Source organism: Camelina sativa, chromosome 12, assembly GCF_000633955.1.
Source record: "Camelina sativa cultivar DH55 chromosome 12, Cs, whole genome shotgun sequence".
Taxonomy (NCBI): domain Eukaryota; kingdom Viridiplantae; phylum Streptophyta; class Magnoliopsida; order Brassicales; family Brassicaceae; genus Camelina; species Camelina sativa.
In genome coordinates, this window is record NC_025696.1 from 7878542 (window position 1) to 7900899 (window position 22358).

Consider the following 22358-nt stretch of genomic DNA (forward strand, 5'->3'; position numbering starts at 1 on the left):
TTTTTTTTTTTTTTTTTTTTGTCATTTTCGTGGGTATAGATCAGAATCAGCATTGGACATGACTAAAACGATCCTATATGTTACGTACTCTATAAACTTACATTGCATATATATAATTATATGTTGTTGCATGTTGTTGTTGACAAACATAAAAATAAAATATGAAAATAAATTGTCTCGCCAAAATTTTCTTATAGGGGAAGTTTGATAAGTCAATCCTCGCACTTGTCACACACGTTTTGGTTCCATTTGTCACAAGTTTACAATTATAAATACTGAAACTTTTGACCAAATATCATAAATATATGTACATTATGATATACACGAAGTCAAAAGTATTAAAAGGGGTAACAAGTAGGTAGTAACAAGGGGATCGGAAGGTAAAGTTAATTTGACCCACAATTTCGAGTATAAGAAATTTTAGTATTAGACACGTAGATAGAGACATGAGTATGTATAAAGTCAAGTGTATTACAAAGACATGACGAAACATGCAGATTGAGGAGACTAACTTTTAAGTCATAACGAAACATGCAAATTGAAGAGACTAAGTGTCAAATCGGTGATTAATTTAAAAAGGATTATGCATGCAAAGTCCACTAGTCTTAAATTCTTAAACATTTCTTTGACGCTTTCGACACTCATTTTAATAAGCTTAATTAAGAAGGTTTTCTTTTAGAATGACTAGTCAAATCAAATACTTCTCCTAATTAGCTGTAAGTGGAAGTATTATAACATTAATATAATATATACCTTGTATAAGTCAAAGTATGTAAATATATGTTTGTTATTTCTGCATGACATAACGAAAATGATTAATCATAAGTTCATAACATAAACGCTATATAGTAAATGTAATATAGGTCAAAGTATATACACATACATATGGAAAATTTGGTGCAGTATAAAACATCTATTAATCGTAAATTTAGAGTTTCACTTATGTATGTATGATTTATCTAAAGCAATTTTCAATTTTGAATCAAAATGATTGTTTTAGTTTTCGCTAGGTGCATGATGTAAGAAATGCATGCCTATATTTCTGTTGCATGCAACCTCTATACTATATAGCTTACCAATACCATGCCTTTTTCTTATTTTTTGTGTGCAACAAAGCTACAATTCCCTGTCATTAAATTTATAGATGAACTCATTCGGAATACACTAATGTAATTTACACACTTTTTGGAAAATATAAGTATGTGTGTAAATAAATACATGTAACAACAATTTGCATTATTATATTCCTTTAATAGAGACCAATGTCTTTGCACTTATATCATTTGTTTTTATTCGACCAAGTGGTATACGACCTCGTCTTGGCCAAGAAATTAAATAACTCGGGGACGTTAGCTAGGAAAAAACCAACTATTTAGATATTTATTTCATGAAAATAATAAACTGGCAAATCCCATATTTAAGCTTATAAGTCGTTGTGTTTAAGAAAACTATACATCTTTTCTGGTCAAAACCACTACTAGTTCTCATTTCAACGTCGAAATTCAAATTTATGAGCATATATATTGCACTTCTTTAGAGTTATTTTGTTTTAGATATCATCACCATTCATGCGATTAGTGAAATCTTCTATGTGAGAGACTTGGGAGATTATCACTATACTGATGGCTTAAACCTGTGGTTCTCTACTCGCGCAATTTTGTGTTTCTTAAAACTCTCTCTTTTGATTTTTCTTTCAAGGTGTAAAAAACATGATGGCATTCTTTGTATAAACGTTTTTGGTTGAATACAATTTTATGTTCATTTTTTAAAAAAAAATTGTGAGTCTAGAATATTTCTTATTAATTAGCTTCATCTAGTCGAAAATAGCCAGAGTTCCGCTGACATAAAAAAAAAATTCGTTATCAAAAGACAAAACTATATATATGTTATGATGTTACCTTACAAATAGTTGTACTAATTTTTTTTTTGTTATAAATCTTCATATATATGTAAGATACTTTACTTGGTAGCTACGTAAAAAATTAGTTCGATCTCACCAAAAACCGTGTGAAATAATATTAAGATTTAAGAGAATAAAAGGAACACATTTCTTGTTAGAGTTGTACAGTGACCAAGTCAAAAAGATCCGACCATATAAAAACACTAACTTCTGTAGAAATTACATCAACAATGACATGAACATATTGAAATAATCTTATCTAAACCCATTTGCTGGATACAAGTATACATCAACAAATTTTCACTTCAATTCGACAAGAAAAAAAGTCAACAAATATTACATACAGATCAGTGACCTTAAAAAAAGGAAGAAGCAAATTTGTGGCTAGCTACTGTCTTATCAACAGATATATCATATATGGAGATTTTTGCATTTGCCGTAAACAATATTGTTTTGATCGGTTGAACAAAAACCATGCTTACTCAAGTTATAGAGATATACATAAGAAAGATATGCTGTAATACTTTATATAAAAAAGTCGTTTATAACATCAAGTATTACAGGTCAACCTTGATGAACATACAAATTAACTTGCTTTGTCCAAAGCAAGAAAACAAACAATAATATCTAGAAAAGAGAAACAAATGAAAACCCATATTCACATCAATGAATTTCGATTAATCATCTCCTCTTTCCTGAAAAATTAATTTACCCTCCCCCATACATTAACCACCAAAAAAAAACGGATTTAATTTACTTTCATTTTTTTACTTTACATTTCAAAACTTCCTTCTTCGGTCCATGAACTCATGTATTCTCTTCAACGCAATCTCCAAAGTGTTCTCGCTCATGTTAGCAAAACAAACCCTAAACCAACCAAACTCCGAGCAGTGACAGGAAGTTCCCGGAGATATGTTCAGCTTAAGCTCCTTCAAGATCACATCCCAAAGCTGGAGCTCGCCGTCCTTAGTTTTCTTTTCGAGCAAGAAACCCAAATTCATCCAGCAAAATAGTCCTGCGTTCCCCTTCAAACACTCAATTCCTGCCTTCTTAAGCCCCTCCACAATCGTCTCGTACCGTCTCCTAAGTCTTTCCCGGTTTATCCTTATGTACTTTTCCGTAAACTCCACATCCGACAACATAGAAGCCAACATGTGTTGTGTCTGCGACGAGACAAGCGTAAAGCTCGACATCCTTCTCGCTGTCCTCACAACATTATCATTGTACGAGTAAATAGTCCCGACGCGGAAACCGGGAAGACCAAGATCCTTGGAGAGGCTGTATACGATGTGGACTCGTTCCTTTACTGACACGTCATCGATGTTCTCTACGATCTCGGCAACGCTAGTAAACTCTGAAGCATGGAAGACGGACCCGGAGTAGATCTCGTCTGAGACCAAGTGAATGTTCTTGCGTACGCAGAAGTCAAGGAGATCTTCAAGAACCTTCTTTTGTACCGTCGCACCTAATGGGTTCGATGGGTTGGTTATGAGCACTCCTCGGACTCTAATGTTTGCGTCACGAGCCGTTTGGTAAGCTGACTCGAGCGCCTCCGGAGTTATCTGGAAATTGTTCGAGCTGTCGCAATGGATCGGTACTATTTTCACTCCGGTTCTCCATCTCAAATCTCTATCGAATCTGTAATGAAATAAAGAAATTGTTCGGTAAATACAGTGCATTAAAATATAGAAAACATACAAAAAGATTATAAATTTTTCTTATAAATGGTGTTAGTTTGTTGCAACTATTTCTTTGTAGTTTATATTATAAGAATGACCATATTTTTTTCGGTATTATATAATATAAAGTGTGACGTACCCTGGATAATACGGTGTAGGGACTAGAAGAGCGTCGTTAGGATCGGCAAGGATGAAAGTTAAGAGCTCGTTAGCTGCGGTGGCTCCGGCGGTGAGGACGATTCGGTCAGGATCGAATCTAGCTTTACCTCCTCGAATCTGTTCCATGAAGCTAGCCATGGCTTGTCTGAAAGTTTTAAGACCGTGATAGTCTTGAAACAGTGCGTTTTCACGGAAACCAGGAGCTCCTTTTGATCCCCACATCGAACCTTCTGGATTCTTCTTCTCTAAGTAAGTTTCTAGAAGATCAAACGAGACCTGTGTATAGAAGAAATATGATGGAGGAGATAATTAATACATTATCGCCATATTTTATAAGAAAAGTTGATTAAATATTTAAATGAAATAAAATAAATTACCTGATTCTCAGCGAGACCCATTTGAATAACACCGGAAGGGTTATGAGTTTCGTCGTAAGGATTCTCGTCGTAAGCTTTCCAACCGGCGAAGTAAGGTGAGTCTTCGCCGTGTGTGTCTGAAACCGCAACTCGAGAAAGCTCGACGACGTTGTTGTTGTTGTTGTTGTTGTTTGATGATCTCTCTATCATTAGAGGAAGACCCATTTTTTTTGTTAGAGTTTCGAACTTGACACGTGACACGTGACAGCTCTGAAACACAATCGGAGAGAGAGAGAGAGAGATAAGAAGAGAAGTGTGTTGGAGTTAAACATTTGAGTTAATGAGGGAGAGGTATATATAGCAAACGTGACGGAGATGGAAGTCCTTTGACAATATTTCGATTTAATATTAGTTTACTTACATATAGAGAAGAGGTTTGTGTAAAGAATAAGGAAGATTCGATTGTGGAAAAATAAGTTGTCATTGACCTGCAAATGGATGATTAGATAAGAGTGTTTTGGCTATTTTTATTTTTGTTTTTCATATCTTGAAACTTCTTGGTGGTTCATCTATAGCAGATCGCCAGTTCCATAAATCGTTTATTATCAATTTTTATACGTAATATCGTTTACCTCTGTTTTCAATGTGGTTTATTTTAATTTCGGGAAAGTTTCAAAATAATTTGGGTTTAGTCGGCTGCAACGATTTAAATCCAAAAAGGAACACCAATACATTTTTTGATACTCAAGTTTGTTATTGAAAATATTTTCTTTTTGTAATATCAATCATTCGCTAATATAACAAATTTAATAAGTAATTAATCTGTTTCACTATGAAAACTGTAAAGTACCTTTTTTCTTTAATCTTTACAGAAATATAAAATAATAAGTTAACTCTTTTTTTTTGAGAATACAAATTTAAATAACAAAACTTATGTGTAAACAAAGAGTCATCCAGTAGTGTAGTTTTTGATTATAGTTTATAAAAATGTATACGTCTGTTTTACATTATCTGTTTAAATATAATTAAAACTCGATTAAGTAACTAATCAAATTTATTGGGGATATTAAACTCCATTAGGTGAAAGAAATGGGGAAACAACTAAATTAAATGTTCTGATTCGATGTTGTAAGCAAAATCAAAGATCACCTTTTGCCAAAATCAGTTTCGGACAACTGTTAGCTTGTGTCTTCTTCTTCCTTCTCTTGTCAATACATTTTTTTTGCTCCATACAATATTTATTTAATTATTTTTTCCAAAGCTTTAGCTATGAGATCTATAGCCCAAATACGGTGGTTGAAATGCCGACTACACGGATTCGATGATAACACCAAGAAAACAAAAAAAAAGGTAATTCCGATAATACGAGAGGAGTGGGTGGGTGGCTATCCATATACACTTTATTAGTGTTGATAAGAATTAATGGCTTGTGAAAATATCACCGTTCTAACAGTATTTGAGTTCAAATCCATATACTCGATCCATATTTTGCACAAATTAGTAAATATCTATTAGTAGTTTAATTATGAATTTATGTGTTGGTCTGGAAAAAAAAAAATGTAATGTTTGTTAAATACTATATAATTTAAATTAATTCTGGGCTGCGTAATTAGTCCGTAACATTTTTATAATTTTTCGCCAAGTGGTCAAAGTATGCTCCCTAATGGGTGATAATAATGCTCCCTATTGATGGCGGTACGTACGGCTAATCAAAACCTTTGTTTAATTAAGGCAGATTTTAATTCTCTCGTACTTAGGAACCCGCTTACACATGCTATCAGTCTTAACTCTGTACACATGAAGATAAACATGTAGTAACAGATACTGTAATAATTATTACAAAAACTACATTTATAAAAACACAGATTTTTAAACCCTCATAATCTTTTGAATTTCTTTAAAACTTATAAAACGTTGAATGTCTAGTATTAGTAGATCACTTACGTTTTTTCCACATATTTTGTTATGTTTTGTTTTTGAATTATATTTCAACACGCTAATGAAATAAAACATAATCATGTTCGAAAACTTGATATATATTTGGATGTAAAAAAAAGCCGAATTTATGTTTACAAACCATTAAACTTAAACAAATGATATACCTACCATTCATCCGCTTAAACTCTTTATATATTTAACATAGTTTACTCTTTAATTCTTAATTTTGTTATTTTATTTATTGTACCATGTCACCTTTTAAATACCACTTACACATATATCTAAATCTTATTAATTTGTTGTAATGCGATATGTGAAGCAAAAAGATAGAGAAGGATATTTCGGAAATCTAAGAGTGGTTAAAAGTCGAACTACGTGACACAGATACATACAATCATAGCATAAGATTATGATTCCAATCTGTGAACAATATGATCATCAAGAATATAAGTTCTTGAAGGATCTTAGCTGACCCCACGTATCGCAATTAATAGTATATATAGTCTTACAGAATCGAAATTTTCAAAACTCAAATAAAAAGTGGAGTAACCAAAAAAAACATCTCTTATAGACAATTAACAAAGATTAAAAGCACGAGTTCCTCAATTCGATATTAAGTTAGTAGAGAGTTGTTGATTCCATTTTGTGTTGGTGGGTACATTTTGTTTATAGAAGTGGTTACTACGGAGATTTTTTTTTCTCCAAACTATAAATGATTGTTTTTATTACTATAAGTCTATAACCATCATAGCATAATACTGATGATAGTATAGTCGAATTCTAGAACAGTTCTAAATTAAACACATGTTATCAAAATTTGATCTCTGTCTACAAGGGCACTGTGAATAGAAAATATTGTAATTCCTAGTTTAAAGCTTGTTTTGACGATGAAGTTTAAGATTAATGTGTAAGTAACTTCTCAAGTACAAGAACGAATTAAGTAAGGTAAGGTTAGCTATTTTAGATTTCATACTATACGATTTTTCTTTTTTTATAAAACCAACCTAACATATTTGCTCTAGCCGAACGAATATATACACTCCATTTCTAGTCTATTACATATCCTTAATTCGGACTCAAACCCGAGAAAAAAAAAACTTTTTATTTTTTTAGATCAGATTTATAGTTAGGTACTCCCTCTGTTTCACAAAGAGTGTCATTTTGACATATTTCACACAAATTAAGAAAAGTTTGAATTATACTTATTTGCCCCTATTTATTAAGTGATTAATGATCAAAATTCAATGAAAATAGCTTTGGGTTTAGGGGTAAAAAAGAAAATTTAGCATTAAAACACTCATTGGAAATGTAAAATGACATTCTTTGTGAAACAAGAAATTTTCTCCAGAATGACACTCTTTGTGAAACAGAGGGAGTATAATAAAAGAAGTTGTATGGTCGCAATTTCGCCCGCACACTAAGATTAAGATTTTGTGTAAGGATTTGCTGTTTGTATGTTTGGACATAAAATAGCTGACTAAAGGGTATTAATCGACACAACAATATAAGACATTTAAAAAGTAATTAATTTAGGTAGAAGATAACAAAAACAATGTAAACTTATACTCTAATTGTAGATGCACGTATATAGGAGATATACACAGTTATACACACGTGTTGTTACATATGTGCGTATATTTTTTTTACGTAATACTTATATAGACAAATGTATAATCTGCATGTGATCGAACCCACCAGCTTAAGATTCGGAAATAAAACTGTAGATTGAATCTCAATACATTACCAACTCCAAAAACAAAAATGGTAATGCTGATTATACGTCTTTTGTTTGAGAAAAAAAAAATGTTGGTGCTGATTATATGTCTTTTTATTTGATAATATGTACTTCTTATATATTCATAACCTAGATTACGAAGAAAAAACACTATTATATCATATATATTATGATATGAGAAAATTTTTAGGAGTCCCTAGTACTATGAATATCTATCTACTGTATATTGCAATATATTGCAATATGGATTCCTTCTTTCATTTTTTGACCAAAAAAAAAAAAAAAAGATTTCATCTTTCATTAGTAATATCTGTGTTGAAGAGGGTTACAGTGTCATACATAACATGGTAATGGAGTCAAACTCAAATATGTAAAGCGTTTTAATTTTCATACCATTCAAAATAATTTTAAAACTAAAATTTCATAAACTGTGAGTAAAAATATGTAAAGCGTTTTAATTTTCATTTTGCAAATATGACGATGCATAGGAATAACTATTGGAATAAAATTTTACTACAGTTCAAATAAGAAAAAATATGCAAAAAATATTTGTGGTCACTTGCAATAATTGTGCACACATAAAATGAAAAAGGTCATTTGGAGTAATTATTTTCCTTGTTGTAGGGAGATGGCGAGTGAAACTTGAATTTCATAAGCATATAAGAGCTTAAAGATATCATGACATAAGACTCATGAACAATAATACCCGTTAAAAATTAGAGACTTTATCTTATATAATTGTATTACAGTCGAAATTCTAATACATATAATGGGTGTAATTGGTGAGTATAAAAAAAAATGGTACAAGTTGTATCGTTTTAATTTTTTATTAATCACAAAAACATTACTAAAAACTTTATTTTCAAATTTTTAATATATTTTTTATGTATCATCCTTTCTCATAGTTTTACATTATTGCGTAACACATTATTGCGTAACAACTTATCATTCAAGTTTACAATTTTTATGTACAATTTTATGTACGTTATCAATTAGATCCAATATAACCATATAGTACTCTCAAACCTAGATGAATGTAAAGAAAAAAAAATGATGTATGTAATATTCCAATTTGTCACTTTTTAAAAAAAAACATTCGATCAATCATTTAAGCAATTAAAAATACATCACATATACATAAAAGTGTATGTACCACCATCATTTTAGTATGCAGAGTGAAAACACTATCATTTTCGAAATTGATTTATCTTTCATCTGGAAAAGACATTATAACGATCAAAACTCAGAACCGTGATTTATATATACATTAATCTGTTGTTAACTTTAGAAAAACAAACATGTTAGAAGCAAAACGTTAGGAAATTAGTACTGAATGGTTCATTTCTTCTAGTTTAATGTCATAGATTTGCTTCAAATCATGCTGGATTATGTCTTCCACAAACGTGACAATCCAATGAATTGTTTTCGTATCGTGTGTAATTTCATAGGAACATAGAATCAAATTTAGTCACCAATTGATTGATTGATTCCTATAAGTGTATAATAAATTGCAATCAATTACTAATCCTAACACGAAATCTTCTAGCAGAAGTTCATAATATCTTACGGACCAATCATTGAAGTATGAACTAAATTAAATACTAATAACTGGATTAAATTAATATACTTTAAATAAACAATGACGCAAGTTGTAACTGAGAACGTGAAAGAGAAGTGGAGTTTTGGCGACTGTTTGTGCGGCTAACAAGGAGAGCATCTTCATGAAAATATACGAGACATGCATCAAACGATACTGTGATCTATATTCTTTGTTGTTAATTAAGTATATTATCTAGTTATATAGCAATGAGCCTATGACCTTTTTGTTTGTGTAAACTTTTTTTTTTGTTAGTGTAAACTTTTGTTGGTAATAAGTGGATTTCACAAAAAAGTTTACTTAATATGTTTCTATTAATCGTTACTACTAAGACTCAGACTCCCGCGATGTCGCGGGGGAAGTACTTATTTGAATGTAATAGAATAGTTTGAATACATAAAAATTAAACATAAATTGTAATTAAAAACACAACCATCAAAATGAAAACTTATAACAAAAAATATTATGTAGAATAGACGCAACTTTGCAAAACATATTGTTTAAAATATTATAAATATAAGATATTTTTATGAAGAATAATGGTAAAGAGTAAAATTAAAAAAATTATTATGACAAAATGATCCTAATTGAGAATATTGAACTAATGGTTGTAATGAGTAAATGTATTTTTCTATTAAATAATAATTATAATTAAAAATATATTTAATAATAAGTGAGACTGTATCAACGAAAAGATTAAAATTAAAATACACAACTCTTAACAAAAAATAAAATAAAATTTAAATATTAAAATAGTTTTTAACAAAAAATTACGATAAATAGACACAACTGTAAATTCTATATTAAGTTTTATTAAATTTCTATATTACTATAATCATTTATAAAATTTTAATTAGATTATAGAATAACATTGAATATTATATATTAATATTCAAGATTCAACAAAAAAAAAGAAAAATTTGTTTCAACGAACGATGATTTGTTAGTTATTAATGAAGAGACAAATATATAGAAAGTTCAAAAGATATGACTATTTAAATAGACACACCTATTGGAACGATAAGTTGTGATGAAAAAATACAAATAAAATATAGTGAAAGACACAACTCTACAATGAACAAATACAACTGTTTGAGTTTAAAAAACTAATAATAAAATTATTTTTTACAAAAAGTACTACGAAAGATCGCAACTGTTGTTCGCATTGATTCAGTTTGTTATTATTATTTTTAAATATTAAAATATTTTTTATCGAAAAGTTAAGATAAATAGACGCAACTGTAAATTCTATATTAAGTTGTATTAAATTTTTTTATTGATATAATCATTTCTAAAATTTTAGTTAGATTATAAAATAACGTTGAATATTAGATATTAATATTCAATTATTTAGATTTAACATAAAATGGAAAATTTGTTTCAATGAACTTGTTAGTTGATGATGAAGAGACAAATATAAAGAAAATTCAAAAGGCATGACTATTTAGACACACATATTAGAACGAAAAGTTGTGAAGAAAAAATATAAATAAAATATAGTGAAAAGACACAACTCTACAATGAACAGATACAACAGTTTGAATTAAAAAAACAAATTTTTTACGAAAAGTTGCAACTGTTGTATTTGCACTTGATTATACCTACAAACTCATATAAACTGCTTTTAAATAGAAGACATCTTTATTACCATATTCAAAAGTCAAATCCAAAAGCTCACTATATAATCCATCTAACTTTTCAAAAAAAACTCTAGGTATTTTCATTAAATTTTTATGTATAAAATTAACTAAAAGTTGTAAATTAGATTCATCATTACAAAAATCTTTTGTTAAATCAAGAATTAGAGGAATTTCTTTACTTTTAAAAGAATGAGTGCTAGAGAATAATTTAGAGAGTTGTAAAAACCATTGAGATTGAAATTTTATATTATTTTGTGTCATGACAAAAAAAATGAAAACAGTTCAAACAGACAAATATATATAGATTTCAAAAGATACGAATATTCGAATAGACACAACTCTACAATGAACAGTTGCAACTTTACAAAATAAACTGTTACAATGAACAATCGCAACTTTTTGTAAAACATACTATTTAAATTTTCTACAGATTTTTTTAGAAAATTATCCAAAAGGTAAGATTGAAAAAACACAACTTTTAGTGGCATTTATTCGGATTGCTATTATATATAAAGGAATTTCTTGACTTTTAAAAGAATGAATGTTAGAAAATAATTTAGAATGTAAAAACAGTTGAGATTGAAAATTTAGTTGATTTTGTTTCATAGCCAAAAAAATGAAAACAGTTCAAATAGACAAATATATATATATATATATATATATATATAGATTTCAAAAGATATGAATGTTCCAATCAACACAACTTTACAGTGAACAGTTGTACCTTTTCATAAATAACCGTTTTAATGATCCATCACGACTTTTCAGAAAATATCCAAAATGTACGATTGTAAAAACACAACTGTTGGTCGCATTTTCCAAAATGTATGATTGAAAAAACACAACTGTTGGTCGCATTTTTCAAAAGGTACGATTAAAAAAACACAACTGTTGGTTGCATTTTCCAAAAGGTACAATTGAAAAAACACAACTGTTGGTCACATTTTTTCAGATTGTTATTATTATATAGATTAGACTACTCAAATTTCTAAACACTAAATGAATTCATATAGTGGTACTGCTTTGTAAGCCATGCTTCAAACTCTTCTACTGAAATTAAAATATGAATGCAAGTGTTTCTCTCAAGCCATAGACAAGAGACTGCTAAACATGGTAACTATGTCCGAAAGGTTGATGATACCAGCAATTAGAAATTATTTCATTTTTAAGCAATTGTGAATACTTGTTTCTTAAGCAATTCTAACAATGCGTTATGTAATCACATGCTAGAAGAAAATTACCGATTATTTTTATTTAAACTTGGTTGTTCTTGCTTTGATATAGGTTCCAGATTATAAGGATGAGAATTTGTTAAAAATGCCCCTTTTGATATACCCCTTTTCAAAAATACCCTCTTTTCTGGCTATTTTTATTTTTGCCCTCTTTTAATTTTTAATGACCATTTTACCCTTAGATGAAAATTATTTTATTCAATAAAAAGAAAAAAACAAAATTTTCCCGCCAAAAAATTTCCGACATATTTTCCCGCCAAAAATTTTTCAAAAAAATTTTCCCGCCAAAAATTTTTTTGTCAAAAAACTTTTGATAAAAAATTTCGAAAAAAAAAATTTTCCCGCCAAAATTTTTCCCGCCAAAAAAAATTTACAAGGTTTTTAAAAGGTTTTATAAGGTTTCTACCTTATAAAAGCCTTATAAACACCTTGTAAAGGCTTTTACAAGATTTTTTAAAGAGTTTTAAAAGGTTTTTTAAACAACTTGTAAACGCTTTTACAAGATTTTTAAAAGGTTTTTAAAAGGTTTTAAAAGGTTTTTAAAAGGTTTTTAAAAGGTTTTCAAATGGTTTTTAAAAGGATTTTTAAAAGGTTTTTAAACACCTTCTAAACCCTTTTACAATGTTTTTAAAAACCTTGTAAAAGTTTTTATAAAATTTTTAAAAGGTTTTTAAACACCTTTTAAATGCTTTTAAAAAGTTTTTAAAAGCGTTTACAAGGTGTTTAAAAACTTTTTAAAGCATTTACAAGCTTTTTAAAAGCATTTACAAGGTTTTTAAAAGCGTTTACAATGTGTTTAAAAACCTTTTAAAAACCTTGTAAACGCTTTTAAAAGTTTTTTAAAAGCGTTTACAATGTTTTTAAAAGGTATAAATTTCAATATTTTTGGCGGGAAAAATTTTCGATTTTGGCGGGAAAATTTTTTTTTGGCAGGAAAAATAATTTTTTCGGGAAAAGTTTTCGATTTTGGCGGGAAAAAAAAATTTTGGCGGGAAAATATTTTCGATTTTGATGACTGTACATTCTTGCTGTCACTCAAAAAGGGTAATTTGGTCATTTTGTATATAAAGAGGGGTAGTTTTAAAAATGGTCAACATGAAAGGGTATTTTTAAAAAGGGGTATGGAAAAAGGGGCATTTTTGAGAATGCCCCTATAAGGATATACATAATTATTATAGGGTAAAAAAAACGAAAAAGTCTATAATATATGTACTTTGTCAAAACTGCACTGCTTGCTATACTACCAGGATGGTATATTTATAATATACTGTACCAGGGGTTCGTGTGTCCATCACTCGTTCATAATTAGTCAAAAGAAATAAAAAAGAGATCAAGTCTGAACCATGAGATAATTGTAGCAACTAGCAACTAAACTGAGAAGGACGATGATGATCATCCTAATCCCCAGTGATTTGCTGTCAACACAAATAATTTTTTATAAACGATTTTGTGAAAAGTCGTATCTTCCATAGTGTCATCTGACCAATGAGAAGAGACCACGACAGACATGTTTCATTCTTCTTGTCACTTGTCAGAAATGGATTAACTAAACATCTTGAGTTGGTAAGTCGTATCATACTTCCAACCAAACCTTCTGATCATTCCACCATAGCTTAGCTATATCTGTATCAATAATACGACTCCTTTTTTCTTTTTCTTTTTCTACAGTCGGGATTTCTTCTTTTTTTTTTTTGGTTTTTACTTACTACAATTCAAATCCAAACAATTTTTAAAGCTATTTTTTTAACTAGATATTCTTAAATTCCTTTTTTTTTCAGGAAATGGATATATGGAATCATATACATATTACAAACTAGTTTGCATTCATAGTTTGACATTTTTAATTTCTTTATTCTGGATTTCAATGAGACAAAACCAATAGTAGTATAATATTTTGAAACGCGTTGTGACATGCAAGAATATTCCAAACGTGTTTGTACGAACACGTTGTCGTAATCTGCAACACAAGTTCTTCACTGCAAGTGTTACTTCATCTTCTCAACTCTAAAATATATTTTCTTTAATATAAACTAAAATATATTTTATATAAACTAAAATAAGTTAAGTAGAGTTATTTGAAATTAAAATCTTGGAAGAAGATACAATATTACATGTCGGTGTTTAGTTAAAAGCTCCATAATATTAAAAAAAGAAACAAAGCATACAATTCCTAACTAAATAATACTATTTCTCAGCAATAGGAGAATATATGTACGTCTTTTTCTAATTTTCTGTTGTATATATATATATATATATATATATATATATCTGAATTACACACAAGTACTTAAGCTTATTAGATGTTCATAATATTCTAGTATATGCATGTGAAGCCAAAACTTGCCTTTTCGCTGAAAAGTTTATATAATACCATTATTGTTCCTACATAATATATTATTGTTTTTCTTTTTACGTACATAAGGGGGAAATCAAGAACCTCCTTTAAATAGACACAAATTCATGTAAATATGTTTATATATCCGGCCAACTTTAGGTGTATTAACGCGCTGATCATGCCAAATGATAGTGTCCATAAGCTTTTTGAGCTGAGGAACTGCATAAAACCATGAAGAAAGGTCGATGTAACTAAAATTAATATCTATGTGTATATATTGCTTTATTGGAAATATCATGAATACATGTTAAACATGCTTTGTACAATATGTATTGGTAACTGGATATTGGAGGAGTTGTAAACTAGTTTTGAGCTACATTATAGTGGCTAAAAATGCATTTAGAAAATAGATCTTCTTCTTTGATCAGATCTAGCTAGCTTATGAAACCAGTGTTTGAAACTAAACTGGAATTATTCATATGGCGTAGAATTACATTGGAAAGTACATATGATTTATTTCCATATTTTCATGGCGGTTAAACTATACTATAGACGTACACACACACACACACACACACACACTCATTTTGATATAAAATAAATAAATTTTAAACTGAAAATAGTACTAGTTTGTTTTAGTATTTAGCATGTTGATGTCGCCATTTTGGTTTAACTCCTTATACTACATGTTTTGTTGACAAAAAAAAAATTAGAGAAATAAAATCATTAGATTGCTTCTTATGGGTTTCCAACATAAAAATTTGATGTTTGTATTTGCATTATTAACAGTCCAAAGTGAGGTAATTGATTAGAATTATCATATTCATCATACAATCTTGGAACTTGTGAAAAAATGGATTTGTCTAAACAGATGGGGACTCCGATCCATTAATTTTTCAACAGAAATGGCTGTATTTTTTATATGTAAATAGCTGTATAATACAATTGTTAGATTAGTTGTAAATATAAATCAAGAACACAAAAGTGCCTCGAGAATTAAAAACACACATGGAGTAAGTCAAGTTGTAAATTTTGTAATAATATCTTATAACTAGTACACTTTATTGTGATCTTCAATCATTGTTGAATAATGCATGAATGGGTCGTCAATATATGTACATATATATGTATTATTATGAAGCTTCACTTTTGCATATATATTAGAAAATGAATTATCAACCAACATAGCTAATAGCTTCCACTCTGACACTGATTCTCATGCCCAAATATAAATAAAAAATACAGAAGAAAGAAAAAACAAATTCTTATATGTATAAACAAATGTAAAGTGAAATACGACAGTCTGTCTATTCTCATTTGCCCACAAAGAAAAAAACACACGTATATGTATTATCTACACACTGATTGACCAATTGTTTTTTATTGAATGGTTAGTTCTATCGATATGAAACTTCGAAAATGAGAAGAATTGCCAAATCCTTTTCCGCAGAGAGTAACCTCATTGCATATATAACTTTAATTGTTTTGTCTGTTATGTTGCTTGATGGTAACTAGTAACTACTATAGTCTTCATGATTAGAATCAAAACAGTGATATATATACAAGAAATAGCTGTGTCTACGTACGTACGTCCAGTTTGGTATCTAATGTGAGTTCCAGTAAAAATTGTAATGATAACAAGTAATCGAAATTTAAGAACACACCAACATTACAGTCTAGCTGTGCCTAGTGGGTTCAGAGGTGCTTTATGATTAAAACATGTGATAGATTAAAATTGTTGCTACGCGTGCAACTTAGTTTTTAAAGTTCAAGTTGCTTTTACAGATTTTATTGACAGATAATTTCAAATATCGAGTTATACAATAACCCCATTATATATACTTCAATAAACATTTGTTTTTGTAATATATTCTATACACAGATAAGACCCTTTCTTCTTCAGATTTACTGATAGATGACTCGAAATAATAATCTACCTATAAGAGAAAAAAAAACGTAAACCCTCATCATCAGGGTCTCTCGTTTCTATTTTGTCAAACAAATGCAAGGAGCTTAATTAACTAAATCCAAGACTTTATGAGTTACAAAAAAGAAAATAAACTACTTTGCGATTCTTAAATCAAAATTTTGAATGCTTCAATGACAAAAGAATATAAACTATTTGTATGAATTATGTCATTAACCGTGAGTTAGAAACTTTAATATGACTCTGAATTCTTGATTTGATGAACAGAATCATCGTCCTAGAAAGATGTTTCGTTTTGCTCATTTTGAGTGAGACCTAGCTACTCTTGGATCTGTCATGTATAATAATATAACCCAAGTCCATATTGTCTATTTCTAAATGGGCCAACTATATGGACCATAGTTTTTTTTAAGAATTAATTAAAACCCATTCTTGTAAACCGGAATGGTTATCGATAATGTTTTGTATTTCAATTAAAACCGGAACGGTTTATTAGTTATAGGATTAGGACGGCGCAGTAGTAACGGAGGTTGTTGAGTTAAAAAACCCTTGGGCTCTCGAATTCGCCGCGCCTCTTCTGAGAGTTCGTCAGAGACACACTCTTCCCCAATTTGAAATTATTTTTCCAGGTTTTCTTCTTCTTCTGCTCTTCTGAGAATTCTCCGATACGGTGGTCGGTATTGAGATACTAGCCTGTTTTACTTTCGGGTTGAATTTAATGTCTTGCCATGTTCGTCTCTTCTTCAGGGTGATTTTTGTTTTCCAAATTCGGATTTAAGATCTGACCCTGGGATTGAAGATTCACTAAAACTTCTGGGTTTTGGGTTTGAATAGATTCTCTGGTTCGTTAATGGCTTTTGCTAAGTACCGTTTTGTGTGTTTAGGGATTACAGAACACTGCCAATCAAATTTTCATGAACAATGGTATTAGAATGTGCATATTTTTTCTGGATTGACTGCTTCTTTTAGTTCACACTGAATGCATTAGTATCTATGGCTCAGTTGTTAATCAATTACAGACTTATCGAGCTCTGTTTAGGATTTATGTGAGGCATCTTAATTAACAATTGTGTGAGTCATTACTTGTGCTTTAACTTAAGTAACGTATTCCCTTGTTTTTGTTTTTGTAACTGCAGCTGATTGCCGAGTAAATCAAGGTAGTTATGGAGACTGTTTCAGAGATTGGAAACTCAAATGACTGTGTGAATAATCCTGAGAGTGATAAGCATAAGGAGAGATCGGGAAAAAAGAAGAGGAAATCAAGGAAACATGAAAGTGAGTTGAAGAATGATGATTCTCATATCAGTAGCCAGAATGGTTACGCAGATGGGGCTTTTTCATCTGAAGAGCAAAAAGAGGGGGAAACAGAGAAATCCACCAGTGAAAATCAAGTCCAGTTATCTGAGAATCGTGTATCTACACTACCTGCAGCTACACTACATCATGCAGATCCAATTATGTCAACAGGAGAAGATTCACTACCAGATGCTAATAAGAATGGTTCCAGTAGAAAAAAATCAAAAAGGAGAGAGAAGAAAAAGAAAGAGGAGGCTTCCTGTGAAGAGAAAATGTTGGATGATGTAGAAAAAATCACCAACGAAGACCAAGTGCAGCCACCCAACACTCTGTCAAATGGTATAATACAAGAAGGGTCACACGAACAAACTCAAGTTTCATGTGAAAAACCTGGAGCAGCACAACTTTGTACCGGCCCTAATTTTTCAGTGCAAGAAGATTCACAGCCAGATGGTACTAGTTTGACTTGTTCCCAGAAAAGAAAGAGAGAAAAAAAGAGGGATAGAAACGCACTGAAGGAAAGTGATGTTGATATTCATAGTACCAATGCAGGGGTTGCTGTAAAGTACAATACTATTACTGAAGCTGAAGGATCAAAATCGATGAGTAAAGAGGAAAACTCTGTTCCTAGTGTTGTGATAAATAGTTGTCTGCAATCCAAGGATGAGACTGTGGAACAACAAGAGTGCACAGATGTTAAACTCAGTGAGGCTGTGGCCCAAACTCAAAGTCCAAAAGCCAAGAAAAGGAAGAAGAGAAAGAATAAAACAGCGGAGGTCTCTGATCCATTAGGAAATATTCTGCCAACCTCCACCAAAAGCGGGTCAGTAGAGTGTGTGGAAAATAATGATGGGAATAAAGAAACTGATGGGAATACCGAAGTTAAAGAATATGTTCTTGAACTTAAATGTGATACTACTTCTGAAGCTGACGGATCAAAACCGATGAATATAGAGGAAAAATCTATTGCTAGTGTTGTCATAAGTAGTTGTCCGAAATCCAAGGATGATACAGTGGAACAACAAGAGTGCACAGATGTCAAACTCAGTGAAACTGTGGCCCAAACTCAGAGTCCTAAAGCCAAGAAAAAGAAGAAGAGAAAGACCAAAACAGTGGAGGCGTGTGATCCATTAGCCTCCACGAAAAGCGGGTCAGCAGAGTGTGTGGAAATTAATGATGGGAGCAAGGAAACAGAGGGAAATACTGAAGTTAAAGAAGACGTTCTTGAAGTTAAATACGATACTATTTCTGAAGTTGAAGAATCAAAATCGATGAGTAAAGAGGAAATATCTGTTGCTAGTGTTGTGATAAGTAGTTGTCCAAAATCCAAGGATGATGCAGTGGAACTACAAGAATGTACAGATGTCAATGAAACTGTGGCTCAGAATCCTAAAGCCAAGAGAAGGAAGAAGAGAAAGACCGAAACAGTGGAGGTCTGCGACCCGTTAGGAAATACTTTGCCAACCTCCACGAAAAGCGGGTCAGCAGAGTGTGTGGAAAATAGTGATGGGAGCAAGGAAACAGATGGAAATACTGAAGTTAAAGAAGACGTTCTTGAAGCTAAGTACGATAATTCTGAAGCTGAAGAATCAAAATCGATGAGTAAAGAGGAAATATCTGTTGCTAGTGTTATGATAAGTAGTTGTCCAAAATCCAAGGATGATACAGTGGAACAACAAGAATGCACAGATGTCAATGAAACTGTGGCTCAGAATCCTAAAGCCAAGAGAAGGAAGAAGAGAAAGACCGAAACAGTGGAGGTCTGCGACCCGTTAGGAAATACTTTATCAACCTCCATGAAAAGCGGGCCAGTAGAGTTTGTGGAAAATAATGATGGAAATGGTGGGCGAGAGTTAGTTAGTTATCCAGCAAGTCAGAGAGAAAATTCTGTAACTGGGGAGGGAAGTGGTTTACAGAATCTCGGAAAAACTGAAGAGAAGGAAACAGATGAAAAAACTAGAGTTAAAGAGGACGTTGTTGGAGCAGGTGTATGTGATGTAAGGAGCAAAAAACAGAAGGGGAAGAAGAATAAAACGTCATATGCAGGTATTGAAGTCTATGAGCCATCAGTATCTGTTGGGTGTTTGTTGGATCATTCAGACGAAAAAGACATGCAAAATTGTGATGGAAATGCCGGACAACAGTTTGGGGGAGAGGATATGACAAGTAAAACTGAAAAGTCTGTAATGAGAGAGAAAAGTGGAGTTCAGAAATCTGGAAAACGTAAAGAAAGGACAAAAGATGAAAATATTGTATCTAATCAGGATACAATTGGAGCAGAAGGTGATAGTGACGTTGCACGCAAAAGACAGAAAAGGAAGACAAAAAAGAAAACAAATTGCGAATCAGTAGCCATCATGGATAGCGACTGTTTGTTGTATCAATCAAATAGAGAAGGTGTGGAAAATTGCGATGGGAATGCTGATGGGGAGATTGCCAGTAAGGATTTGGCTAGTAACATTGAAGATTCTGCAACTAAGAAGGAAAGTGTTCAGGATGTTGAAAATACCAAAAAAAAGAAAAAAAATAAAAAGGAAGAAGTTGATCAGAATGCCTTGGGAGCAGAAGGTGTTAGTAAGGTTGAGGGCACAACAAAGAAACGCAAGAGGAAGAAAAACCTGTCAGATCATAAAACAGACAATATGGAGGACGACAGTAAAAAGATAAATGATGAAAATGGAGAAGTTGATCAGAATGCTTTGGGAGCAGAAGGTGTTAGCAAGGTTGAGGTCAAAACAAAGAAGAGCAAGAATAAGAAAAATGATTTAGATCATAAAACTGATGATATGGAGGAGAAGGATGCTGTTTCCGTGCCTAAAGATGAAGAACCAGAATTTGATGGGGAAAAGCTTGAAATGTCTTTATCAAGTTCTGTTGTAATACAGAATAATATGGTTCAAGGAGTTGCTTCATCAGAAATTGGAAGTGTACCTAAATGTTCATGTGATGGTCGTACTAGAAAGTTGCTTGTATTTGATTTGAATGGAATACTGGCGGATATCGTTCAGGGCTTTACAGGTCAATTAATTCCAGATGGTAAAGTATCATATAGATCAGGTAAGAAAGAATTAATTTCAGTGTGGTCACTCGTAAGTTGTTACATGCTTCTTTGACTGCAGAGTAATTCCTTTGTCCATTTTTCTATAGTCTTCAGGAGGCCTTTTGTTTCCAGTTTTCTCGACTTTTGCTTTGAGAGATTTAATGTTGCGATATGGTCCTCCAGGCGCATGTAAGCTTCTTGAACTGATTAAAAACTCAATTGCATTGTTTTTTGCTTTTCTTAGTGAGGTGTCTAATACATATACGACTTTCAAATCCTCAGTTAACTCCATCTCTCCTTTTTCTCTTACTAGTGGGTTGGATTATATGGTCAGCATTGTAATGAGAAACTATGCGAGGAATCTGTTGTTCTGTTTTGTAAGTGATCTCTACAACCTCTCTGAGCAATTTTCTAGATTTTGAGAGTAGATGATGAGAAGTGCAGTTGACATTGAGATTGTAGCAACACAGTATACAATCTTTATGAGCTATGTAGTTTAACATACGAGCAGAACTCACTCTACTTTTTAGTCCAAAAATCCAGCTAATGAACTCACCAATCCTAATCTTTATATGTACACAGGATCAGAATAAATGCACTACAACGAAGTTTAAAACTCAGGAGAAGAACGATAAGCCTCTGTTCCTCAAGGATCTACGAACAGTATGGGAACGTGTTGGGACATGCATCAGTTGTGGAAACCGAAAGTATGATGAGACAAACACTTTGCTAGTTGACGATTCACCCGACAAGGCTTTGTGTAATCCTGTAAGTATTCGAGCACCTGCGAAAATATTATGCATTCAATGACACTTTTAACCTCAACATTGCTTGGTATCTCTTTCAGCCATACACTGGAATCTTCCCTTCCCCGTACCAGTACACAGACCATCAAGATTCTGCATTGGGTTAGTCTTTACATTGTTAAATTACTCAACAGCAACCAGACAGAGTTAACTGATATTTCTTTTATTGTGACAGGACCTGAGGGTGAACTAAGGAAGTATCTTGAAAGATTAGCGGATGCGGAGAACGTTCAGAAGTTTGTCGCAGAGAATCCATTTGGTCAGACTGCCATAACTGAGACGCACGAGTCATGGGAGTTTTACTCTAAGGTCGTCGAGGCACATAAGTAATCCCTCCACCGAGGACTTGACCATGTAATTGCCGCTCACAACAACTAAGTGTTCATGGACAGATTAAGTTACTTCCGGTGGAGAAACTCTACTCCCTGAAACTTCAATTTAGCTCACTTCACTTCACATTTTTGTTTATCTTTGTAATTTCTTGTGTTTCAAAGACCAGCCTCATTATATACATTATCTGTTTATGATAATAATCTAGATTCAAATTGGTAATTGTCTTCAAATAAGTTGATTGTTATTCATAATTTCATATATATATATATATATATATATATGTATATCGTTATCAATACTTGTTTGTTCTTGATTTGTTTACTAGTTTAAAAATACATAGTTCAACACATTAAAAAGGTGGAAAAGAGAAAATAATCGTCATAAC

General features: G+C 31.5%; 2 protein-coding genes across 4 annotated transcripts; one reads left to right on the forward strand and one right to left on the reverse strand.

Annotated features, from left to right (window-relative positions):
* LOC104730789 (1-aminocyclopropane-1-carboxylate synthase 7) lies at nt 2403-4414 on the reverse strand. Its single transcript, XM_010450007.1, has 3 exons — nt 4116-4414; nt 3719-4014; nt 2403-3538 (listed from the first exon to the last, which is right to left on the reverse strand). The coding sequence occupies exons 1-3, from the start codon at nt 4317-4319 to the stop codon at nt 2680-2682; spliced, it is 1359 nt and encodes a 452-aa protein (XP_010448309.1). The 5' UTR covers nt 4320-4414; the 3' UTR covers nt 2403-2679.
* On the forward strand, nt 17017-22192 carry LOC104730790 (transcriptional regulator ATRX-like). Of its 3 annotated transcripts, none has more exons than XM_010450008.1 (7): nt 17017-17127; nt 17635-20851; nt 20942-21023; nt 21148-21211; nt 21417-21602; nt 21682-21742; nt 21816-22192. In XM_010450008.1, the coding sequence occupies exons 2-7, from the start codon at nt 17662-17664 to the stop codon at nt 21968-21970; spliced, it is 3738 nt and encodes a 1245-aa protein (XP_010448310.1). In that variant the 5' UTR covers nt 17017-17127; nt 17635-17661; the 3' UTR covers nt 21971-22192. The 3 variants fall into 3 exon arrangements, with proteins under 3 accessions (XP_010448310.1, XP_019089671.1, XP_010448312.1); XM_019234126.1 differs by lacking the exon at nt 17017-17127 and adding an exon at nt 17250-17340; XM_010450010.2 differs by lacking the exon at nt 17017-17127 and adding an exon at nt 17341-17422.

What these genes read in the sequence shown, in the direction of transcription:
- LOC104730789 (XM_010450007.1), bottom strand. Translation starts at nt 4,319, where the DNA reads ATGGGTCTTCCTCTAATGATAGAGAGATCATCAAACAACAACAACAAC. An exon ending in TGGGTCTCGCTGAGAATCAG is followed by an intron (nt 4,015 to 4,115) that starts GTAATTTATTTT and finishes TTCTATACACAG; the next exon opens with GTCTCGTTTGATCTTCTAGA. An exon ending in CCTACACCGTATTATCCAGG is followed by an intron (nt 3,539 to 3,718) that starts GTACGTCACACT and finishes ATTTCATTACAG; the next exon opens with ATTCGATAGAGATTTGAGAT.
- LOC104730790 (XM_010450008.1), top strand. Translation starts at nt 17,662, where the DNA reads ATGGAGACTGTTTCAGAGATTGGAAACTCAAATGACTGTGTGAATAAT. An exon ending in ATATGGTCCTCCAGGCGCAT is followed by an intron (nt 21,024 to 21,147) that starts GTAAGCTTCTTG and finishes TTCTCTTACTAG; the next exon opens with TGGGTTGGATTATATGGTCA. An exon ending in ACAAGGCTTTGTGTAATCCT is followed by an intron (nt 21,603 to 21,681) that starts GTAAGTATTCGA and finishes TATCTCTTTCAG; the next exon opens with CCATACACTGGAATCTTCCC.